Raw genomic sequence first — 10,000 nt, forward strand, 5'->3', positions numbered from 1 at the left:
ACTATGCATGACAATTAGCTGCTTGGCTTAGTGGTAATGCATGCTGCTGCATTAGAGATATGGAGGTTGAGGGTTCGAAACCCACACGAAGCAATGTTGATTTTCTAAATTATATCATATGCAGCGTTTCTTGGCCGACTTAAAATGCCATACATGTATATCATTTAGTATGGATGGCAAATGTGCTGAATTACAGATATTGAGGTTGGGGGTTCGAAACCCAGTCAAAGCCATGTTGATTTAAAAAATTACATCATATGCAGTGTTCCTTGGCCAACTTAAAGTGCCATGTATGTCATTTAGTATGCATGGCAAATGTGCTGGATTACAGATATGGAGGTTGGGGGTTCGAATCCCAGTCAAAGCCATGTTGATTTTCAAAAGTATATCATATGCAGTGTTCCTTGGCCAACTTAAAATGTCATGTATGTCATTTAGTATGAATGGCAAATGTGCTGAATTAGGGATATGGGGGTTGGAGGTTCGAACCCCAGTCGAAGCCATGTTGATTTTCAAAATGATATCATATGCAGTGTTCCTTAGCCAACTTCAAATATCATGTATTGTATGTCATTTAATATCAATGGCAAAGGGGTTGGATTACAGATATGGAGGTTGTGAGTTCTAATCCCGCTCGAAGCCATGTTGATTTTCAAAATTATATCATATGCAGTGTTCCTTAGCCAACTTAAAATACCATCTATGTCATTTAGTATATCCCCAAAACGCAGAGCTACAACACTTTCAAGATGGCTGAATCCAAGATGGCTGAATTGTTTGGCCCATAACTTCTGACTGGGTGGATGGAGTTTTTCCAAGATTTCTTTTAGCTTTGTTTTCTCAATAGTACTTTGTTTCATCTCTGCCCCAAAAGGCAAGCCCGCTTCCAGCATTTTCTGTGAGAATGCATTTCTAGTTTATTATTGGTCTTGTGCAGGGGCAGTAAAAAATAGAAAATGGATCTCCTCCTAGGCCTTTCGAGATAGAGACACCGTTCAAACACTAAAACGACCGGCTCGGCTTGGAGATCGCGTACAGTTATAGGCTTCTCCGTGTCTCTTGTCGTTTTCCCGTTTTTGGCGATTTAGTGAAAGCCTGGGTCCCCATTCAAAACCATGGTGGAACCTTCATGAACGACAGTTCCGCCACTCTAGAGATTAGAGTGTAGGAGGCTTTTTCGGTCATAAAACATCAACACTTTCACCTAGAAGTTTAGTTGACGCGTTGTTAGCGAGCTCTATGGGATGTCTCCAAATTGTGAAAGTTTCATCTCCCAACTCCCAATACTTTTTAAATGGCAGGTTTGTAAAAAAAACAGGCCTGGGTCTATGGAGAATCCCAGTCTTTCGAAAAGTGCATTTTTCAAGAGATCAGCGCATGTCCCACACGGAGGTCCATTTGTGCCTGAAAAATTTAACCTATAAACTTCATTCAAAGACTGTTAGAGAGATCACAAGCATGACTCCGATCTGTGAAAAGGACACGTGCCAACTCCTTTTAGTTTTTTTACAACGATGTTGTAAAGACAAAAAACTCATTCTCAATACTAACTGTCTTTCAGTCAATCACAACAGGTGCAGCCAGTGAAGGGTTCCATTTCAACTGTCACTGTCTCAAGATTCTATTCTTAACGAGCAGGTGCGAGCAACCATTCTAGAAGTGTATTGTTCAGCTCTGCAATGCAATGTAATATAGTCTTGCTGGACTATGCATGACAATTAGCTGCTTGGCTTAGTGGTAATGCATGCCGCTGCATTAGAGATATGGAGGTTGAGGGTTCGAATCCCACCCGAAGCCATGTTGATTTTCTAAATTATATCATATGCAGTGTTCCTTGGCCAACTTAAAATGCCATGTATGTCATTTAGTATGCATGGCAAATGTGCTGGATTACAGATATGGAGGTTGGGGGTTCGAATCCCAGTCAAAGCCATGTTGATTTTCAAAATTATATCATATGCAGTGTTCCTTGGCCAACTTAAAATGCCATGTATGTCATTTAGTATGCATGGCAAATGTGCTGGATTACAGATATGGAGGTTGGGGGTTCGAATCCCAGTCAAAGCCATGTTGATTTTCAAAATTATATCATATGCAGTGTTCCTTGGACAACTTAAAATGCCATGTATGTCATTTAGTATGAATGGCAAATGTGCTGAATTAGGGATATGGGGGTTGGAGGTTCGAACCCCAGTCGAAGCCATGTTGATTTTCAAAATGATATCATATGCAGTGTTCCTTAGCCAACTTCAAATATCATGTATTGTATGTCATTTAATATCAATGGCAAAGGGGTTGGATTACAGATATGGAGGTTGTGAGTTCTAATCCCGCTCGAAGCCATGTTGATTTTCAAAATTATATCATATGCAGTGTTCCTTAGCCAACTTAAAATACCATGTATGTCATTTAGTATATCCCCAAAACGCAGAGCTACAACACTTTCAAGATGGCTGAATCCAAGATGGCTGAATTGTTTGGCCCATAACTTCTGACTGGGTGGATGGAGTTTTTCCAAGATTTCTTTTAGCTTTGTTTTCTCAATAGTACTTTGTTTCATCTCTGCCCCAAAAGGCAAGCCCGCTTCCAGCATTTTCTGTGAGAATGCATTTCTAGTTTATCTTGAAATCTGCCCGCAATCTGCATTGCATTGCTTGTACTCTCTTTGCCTCCTCGCCTTGCTGGAACACATAGACATTCTACTGTCTTCACTTGCTGAGCGAGTAACTAGTAGCGTTGTATGTGAAAGTAGATTTACACATAGGGACCCGGGTTCGATTCCTGGCCCGAGGTCATTCCCCGATCCTCCTCCCCCTCATTTCCTGTCACATTCTCAAACTGTCCTGTCTGAATTTAGGCTTTAAAGACCACATTTTAAAACAAAAAAATGCAGGTGTAGCATTCGGTTGCTTTGTGAGGCACTCACCACATGGCCAGTACCAGAGGACATTAATGTGCGTTTCATAATTTTAACTCTGTAAACTTACATCTGTGTCTGTGTGTGTCTGTGTCTGTGTCTGTGTCTGTGTCTGTGTGTCTGTGCGTGTATGTGTGTGTTTGTGTGTGTGTGTGTGTGTGTCTGTGTGTGTCTGTGTCTGTGTCTGTGTCTGTGTCTGTGTGTCTGTGCGTGTATGTGTGTGCAGGAGAACATCAACGTGGATGAGGCGGCTCGCTTCTTGGTGGAGCACATCCTTCAGAACGACAAGGGCCTTCCCTACGAGGAGAGCAACGGGGACCGCGTGCGCCTAGAGCAGGACCCCGCCACGGCAGAGAGCAAGCCAGGCTGCTGCTAGCAACACTACCCCACCCCCCCGGGAAGAAGGATGTCTGCACTCCAGCCTCGTTGGTGCTCACAGTCGAGGACAGTAGAATCAGGACAAACTGGGCTACTTCATTCTCATCGACTACACCCAGGGATGACCGGAGCATACTCAGAATACTTTTTAAAGTTATTTATTTTGATGCACACTAGGGGTGGGTTTCTCGACAACATCATTGCTAACTAAGTTAGCAACTTACTTGGCTGCAATGCAATTTCCCATTGTAAACCTAGTAAGTTGCTAACTGGTTAGCAACGATGCTTTCGAGTAACGGGGTCCAGATGTGTCGAACATCAGTCACTATGTGCACCAAAATCAATAACTTTTAAAGCTGCCACCCTTCTTCCCACTGTACCTCTCACCCATCATGCCACGTGTCCTGCCAATATGGCCCACCCATCCATCTGAGCTAGATATGGCTGCAGTCTAGGGGCCCCCACCGGCCAGGAGGCCCCAGATTGGTCAAAGGGGGAAAAACAATTTTGCCGAATTGCAGATGACGTAACGAAAAATCCATCTCTTGTTAATACTTCTCTCTATAGTTGCCAGACTGAATTAATAGCTCATGTTTATGTAATTTTGTCAAGATTTTTTTTTACTGCGGGGGGCTTACCGAAACCTGTAGCCTAGGCACCCAGGGCAATCTTAATCCGGCCCTGCCCATACATGACATAAGTATGAAACAAAGACATGACATGACATGACATGAGAGAGTGAGGCAAAGTCTTAGTCCCAGTAAGTTAGTCCGAACCCGCCTCCTCCGCGCCTCCGCTTCACGCTCATGTCAAAATATGACACGTTATTACGTGTTGAGTTGAAGGGGTGTTGCCAGCCCGAAGGTGCCACCTGCAACCCCTCACGCCATTTGACAACATGTGACACCAATGACACGATGTGACATGAGGTGCTGAGGTGCAGAGGTGTCAATCCCCAGTTCAGAAAGCTTTAAAACCCTGCCATTTTTTCCTTCTAAGAATGTGTTGCCCTGTACAGTGCCTGCTCTGCCAGTCTAGAGTGCTCGTTATTAGCCACAGCCACAGAGGCGGTGCCTTTGGTATGTTTTTCTATTGTCATGATGTGCAACAGTGGCAACTGAAGGAATGCCCCCCCCCCCCCCAACCTCATCAAAAGATAGTTGAGCCCCCATTACACTAATGCACAATATGTACAATATGTAGGCCTATGTCTGGACTTTTGAAAGTTGTACATGAATTATCACAATATCATAAGTCAAAAACAGGTAAATCCGTAGATGGCAAGCATACAAAATATGTAAATCCGTAGATGGCAAGCATACAAAAATGTGAGCTCATCTACTTATTCAGTGTAATTTACTGTCTTTCATATTATAGTCTGGCTTGACAAGAGTATTGTATGTATCAAGAGCACTGGCAGAAGGAATCCCTGGCAGGAACTTAACTTTCTCAAATGGGTTTGTTTTATCGTCTTATTGTTTTCGTTATTTTCTGCTGTTGTTATTGTTGTTGTTTTTTCATTTTTTTTCACTTCTGTACTTTGACCTTTGCACTCGCGAGCATGCTCAGAACAAAAGGTGCGAAACACAAGGCCGTCCTGCGCTGACAAGGTGGCCTATCTCAGAAGGTCCTCTATCCTCTATCCTCTATCCTCTATCACACTACCCCACAGTGCTTCACTCCAAAGCAACATCTGGTTCTCCTCATTGATAGTTCTGTCAAAGTGTAGTGTGTCCCTCAGCTTTTACCAGGCCTGGCCCTCCTTTTCATCTCTGTCGCTGTCGATGTAACCACTTTGTCTACATTGCGGTGTGTGTGTGTGTGTGTGTGTGTGTGAGAGAGAGAGAGAGAGAGAGAGAGAGAGAGAGAGAGAGAGTGTGTGTGTGTGCGCGCGCCACACCAATACTGAGAAAAACAAAAGCATTGTATTGCCAAAAAAACACAGGAAGTATTGTTGGACCAGCGTCCATGCTGTGTCTGTCAGTGTATCCGTGTGATACTTAAGGAGATACTTAAGATCCGTGTGATACTTAGTCTTAGAACTTACAATTTGTTCCTCAAGACAGTCTAGTCAACCTGCCCGTTCTTGACTCTTCCTTTGCACGAGCAATTGGCCCATGACATCGAAATCAGTGTTGTAATTGCTTTTAGCTCTGCCCAGTCCTCTGACCGAGACATTTGAACTACAGTGTATCATCCCAACTCGTCAATTTCTGACTACCTTTGACCACTGACCGGACTGTATTTTTTTATGTCTAAGGTATGCCCTTGGAGTCAAAATGTGACGTGCGCTTCAAAGGCACCCCCTTGTGGCAGCATAACTTCACTGACTGTTAGGGTGAGGGAAAGGTCTAGTTTTAGGCCACATAGTCAACATGCGACGTGGCATATATGACCTCAACGTCAAAAATTGCAGTCTGGTCAATGGTTGTCAGAAATTGGCGAGTTGGGATGAGACTGTGTTGATTTGAAAGGAGCCAGTTGAACCAAACTTGGTGTGTCAGGCCTCTGTCCTGTAGCATTGCTATAGTATTTGTGATGATCCAGCAGGAGACCTATTATCAGATCCAAGGCTACACCTAGAATGCATTGGAATAAGAGGCTCCCATAGGATTGTGTGTGTGTGTGTGAGAGAGAGAGAGAAAGAGAGAGAGTTAGAAAGTTATAGTACCTCACAGTCATTGAATATCGGATGTTTTTGTTTTACGACTTGAAATCTATACTGTTCTGTATGTGCAGAATTTGACAACACATGAGCAACAAGGTACAGACAGCCGAGGCACTCAGTAGAAATTAGTTTGGTCTTTAAGTGATATTTAATGTATTAACACTGTGTATTGCGAGGAAACCTCCCCCGTTGCATACTACTATTTTGTTATGAATCAAACACATGTTTTTTTGTTTTGGTTTGTTTTTTTCTCCTTGTTTCCTTGTTTTGTTTTTATAAATGGAGGACTTTCAGTACTGGTCCAGTTTACATGTGTAAAGACCTTTTGAAGGATCAAAATAATAAAGCTTTTATTGAACAACACATTTGTGTATTCAGTTTAATTTATTTTTGTATTTGTTGTATTTGTGTGAAGAATTCAGCTTAGGTAACAAAATAAGCTTTAGCAATCAGGAAAAAGCAGTTAAGTCTACTAAAACAGCCTATTACTAATGAAGAGTTACTGCTATACTATAACTATACTGTACTGTACTATACTATACTATACTATACTATACTATACTATACTATACTATACTATACTACTTAAGTACATTTTGTGTGCCCACTGTAGAACCGCCAGTGTCCCACATGCAGCTGCCCACGCAGTAAAAAAATGGGGTGTCAAAAACATTTTCAGAGTAAAAACATATAAATCTATATCATATTGTTTTATATTATTATATTATTATTATATGTATTTACAACACTGTGGTCAAGACTGTGAATTGAGGGTTACTGTGGAAAGACACTCTGAGTCTAGGGAGCAAAGGGACAGACTAGTGTGGGAAAATGTGTGTGTGGGTGTGTTTGTGAGGGGTGGGGGGGTCAAAGATGTCAGATTAAGACATCAGGGGTCAGTGAATGGAAATCTAGACTAGTCAACCGATATCATAGGGCACCTAAGTCACACCCTTCTACTTTCGGTCCATGGGGCTGTATCTCACAAAATTTTGAATGGGAGTGAATAGAGCGAGTCCAGCTAAATCCTGATTCCGTTTGGCATGGATTTCACAAATGATAGTAGTGAATTTTAAAGGTTTGGATTGGCGTCGTAAGACCAGTCATTTTCGTCAGGCTGAGAGCATTTGTTTCAGTGTTTGTGCGAAACTGGGGAAGAGACTACAACGTGCGCCTCACGTGGTATTTCACGTGAACTGAGGCTGAAGATGAAGGCCCTGCACCGCGGTTGAAGTGGCTGCACATCAGAGAAGCAACTTCTGTTGTGTAGATCAAATATTTACATATTTTTGCACGCACACAACTTACAAATCGCTTGACAAGTGAAGTCGACTATCACACCATTGTTATCATTAATTCTGAGGTACAGCATATATGTTGTCTGGGAATACGAGGTTGATCGAAAAATAGGTTTGATCTGTCTATAGCCCAGTCAAAATGTTTGACTTTATCAGCCCCATGAGCTGGCTGGAAGGGGCAGAGACTTAGGTAGGGGATAAGAAGGCTGGTGTGATTGGGATAAGGCTGATGTGTGTCTCAGAGAGAGAAAAAGTGTGTGTGTGTGTGTGTGTGTGTGTGTGTGTGTGTGTGTGTGTGTGTGTGTGTGTGTGTGTGTGTGTGTGTGTGTGTGTGTGTGCGTGCGTGCGTGTGTGTGTGTGTGAGAGAGAGAGGTCAATGATGTCAGTTCTGGTGAGGCTAGGCCTACTTATGAGGCTTGTGTGTGCAGGGCTGCCAGGCATTTTTGGCATCTAGCCCTACATGCCAACCCCCTGCTTTTCTACAATATTACAATCGGCAGTGCATTGTTTATATTATTAAAGATGGATCAATGGGCCGACACATCTGACGCCCAGTGTCCACTATTTCGTTATGTCAACGACGTGTCCCCCCTGTTGTGGCACGGTTTCTAGATGGGCGTGCCCCCAGGGATTACAGGGAAATAGGCTCTACCCTTTAGGGGTTATTATCAATAGGCTATATCAGGCCAACTATCCCTAAATTAGGTCAATGTACCCTTAGGCCTACAGAATGTTTTTTCCTCCCCACAGACTTGCCCTTGCAAGATGCCCTTGCACATAATCCTTTGAACCCAGGCACTAGGCCTAGGCCTACTTGTACGAAAACCACTTGTAGGAAGAGAAAGCTTACCAGTTCGCAAGGTTTAAGGGTGAAAAGGCTTAAGCCAAGAACTGTCGGCCCAAATGAAAAAAAGTGTGTAGGCCTGTGTGTGTGTGTGTGTGTGTGTGTGTGTGTGTGTGTGTGTGTGTGTGTGTGTGTGTGTGTGTGTCATCTAATGAAGCAGAAGCCTACCTAAGCTGTTTGGCTCAAAATGCTTTCCTGTCAAATTTACAATACCAACCAAGCGTGGTACCAGGAATGAATTTAGCATCTCCAGTGACCAATTTGGATCAAGTGAAAGCGTGCATGCCCGGTGGGAGCAAGCACAGCCTTTCTGGCGCAAGCTTCAATTTGCTGTCAGGAGCTCACGAGGTACCGTTGCTAGGCAACGGAAGCAAACTTTAGGAGTCGTGGTTGTAAGCTAGGAAAGCTCGACAGAGCAAAATAAACCATGTGTTAACATCACACGGCAATGATTCTAGTGTGATAAATTGCATGCAGACATTTCACAATGCCTAAAACCATTAACAAAAAGGACGGTTCCTCCAGTCGAGTCACTTCTTCTCCAGGGGGGCAGACACCGAGTAAAGAGTAAGTAAAAGCAAGCGCTTTCTTGCTAACTATATACTAGTGGTACATGTAGGGTACTGGGAGTGCAGTAGGGTGGTATACCTAGGCTAAATAATAATGCGTTCGTTGTATTGTACGATAGAACTAGATGCAAGCCTTTTGCATTGATTATTTGGCAGGGGAGGCATTGAATGACATAGTCTAATTGTCCCAATACAATAAGTGCATGCAACCAAGTGCATGTAGCTATTATGCCAGATAGTCTTTCAGTAGCCGAACCGCTCTTCACGTTGTTACTTGATAATATATAAAACTTACTTAAAAGGTGGGGAATGCTTTTTTACTAGCTTACGTGTATATTTTCCCCCCTTCAATTCATGCTGCCTATTCACAAAGTTAATATCTTTCTCTTGAGTAGGCCTATTTTTCAATGCCAATTCCCAAGTATTCATTATGACTAGGAAATTACACTTTTAATTTAATAAGATGGATCTTCTTCGTGTCTGCCATGTTGATTTTCCAGTAATAGCCATCTTCAGCGTCAAAAAAATATGTGTTTATTAAACGAAGAGATTTTGGAATGGGCAGCATTATGACTGTTTGCAATGGGCATCAGTTGCAATAGCCATTCTGTCCACAATCCTACATGCTCTATTTTTAAGATATGTAAATGAACTAGGCTAGACCCCATGTCAAGCCAAGAGGCATATGAATTTGGCTATAACAGGAAGTGTGTAGTCTGGGATCGCACCATAGGCAAAGCTGTGGTTCAAACTGGGGTTCAAACTGTGTTGTCACTGGGCTAAAGCCAATTATCTGCTACACAGAGTCAAACCTAGAGCTTTGTAATTAGAGGGCAGCGCCAAGCCAGATTCATGGCCCAGCCGCAATTATCCCCTATGGTGCGATGCTAGACCATAAAATTAATAGATAAATAAATAAGTAAATAAATAAATACATAGGCCTACATACACATATCCAGATCCAGAACTGCCTCCATTGTGGCTAGCATTGCAGAGGGCCTTAACGACTCGAGGGGGATCCGCGCCCCAATTTGGCCCGAGTGGAACGAGGCGGAGGTCAGCACGGAGAAATGGGACGCTTCCAAAAGCAAAGACTCCAAGGGTGGCAAGGGAACCTACACACCGTTGAATCAAGTAAGTGGCTTGCCATGACAGGTCATATGTGCACGTGTGTGTGTGTGTGTGTGTGTGTGTGTGTGTGTGTGTGTGTGTGTGTGTGTGTGTGAATGTGTATGTGAATGTGCATAGTACAGTTCAAGGCGAAGCACGCTACGCTGGAGAGGTACCTCTCTCACTCGATAGTCTGGCCTAATGGTAAGGGATCAG

The 10,000-nt window shown here is 43.1% G+C and overlaps 2 protein-coding genes across 4 annotated transcripts in view; both read left to right on the plus strand.

Moving 5' to 3' along the window:
* Window positions 1-6,316, plus strand: part of rab32a (RAB32a, member RAS oncogene family) — a 49,602-nt gene extending 43,286 nt beyond the window's left edge. For both annotated transcript variants that reach the window (XM_063223023.1, XM_063223022.1), the window contains exon 4: window positions 3,144-6,316. In XM_063223023.1, the coding sequence (XP_063079093.1) occupies window positions 3,144-3,293 (150 nt within the window). In that variant the 3' untranslated portion in view covers window positions 3,294-6,316. The remainder of the gene's footprint in view (window positions 1-3,143) is intronic.
* Window positions 6,317-8,487: 2,171 nt separating this feature from the next.
* adgb (androglobin) overlaps window positions 8,488-10,000 on the plus strand; it is an 88,390-nt gene continuing 86,877 nt past the window's right edge. Inside the window, exons 1-2 of one of the 2 annotated variants that reach the window (XM_063223016.1) lie at window positions 8,488-8,672; window positions 9,634-9,808. In XM_063223016.1, coding sequence (XP_063079086.1) covers window positions 8,593-8,672; window positions 9,634-9,808 — 255 coding nt within the window. In that variant the 5' untranslated portion in view covers window positions 8,488-8,592. The remainder of the gene's footprint in view (window positions 8,673-9,633; window positions 9,809-10,000) is intronic. The other variant, XM_063223017.1, reaches the window with a different exon arrangement.

This window comes from Engraulis encrasicolus, chromosome 18 (genome assembly GCF_034702125.1).
Source record: "Engraulis encrasicolus isolate BLACKSEA-1 chromosome 18, IST_EnEncr_1.0, whole genome shotgun sequence".
Classification (NCBI taxonomy): Eukaryota; Metazoa; Chordata; class Actinopteri; order Clupeiformes; family Engraulidae; genus Engraulis; species Engraulis encrasicolus.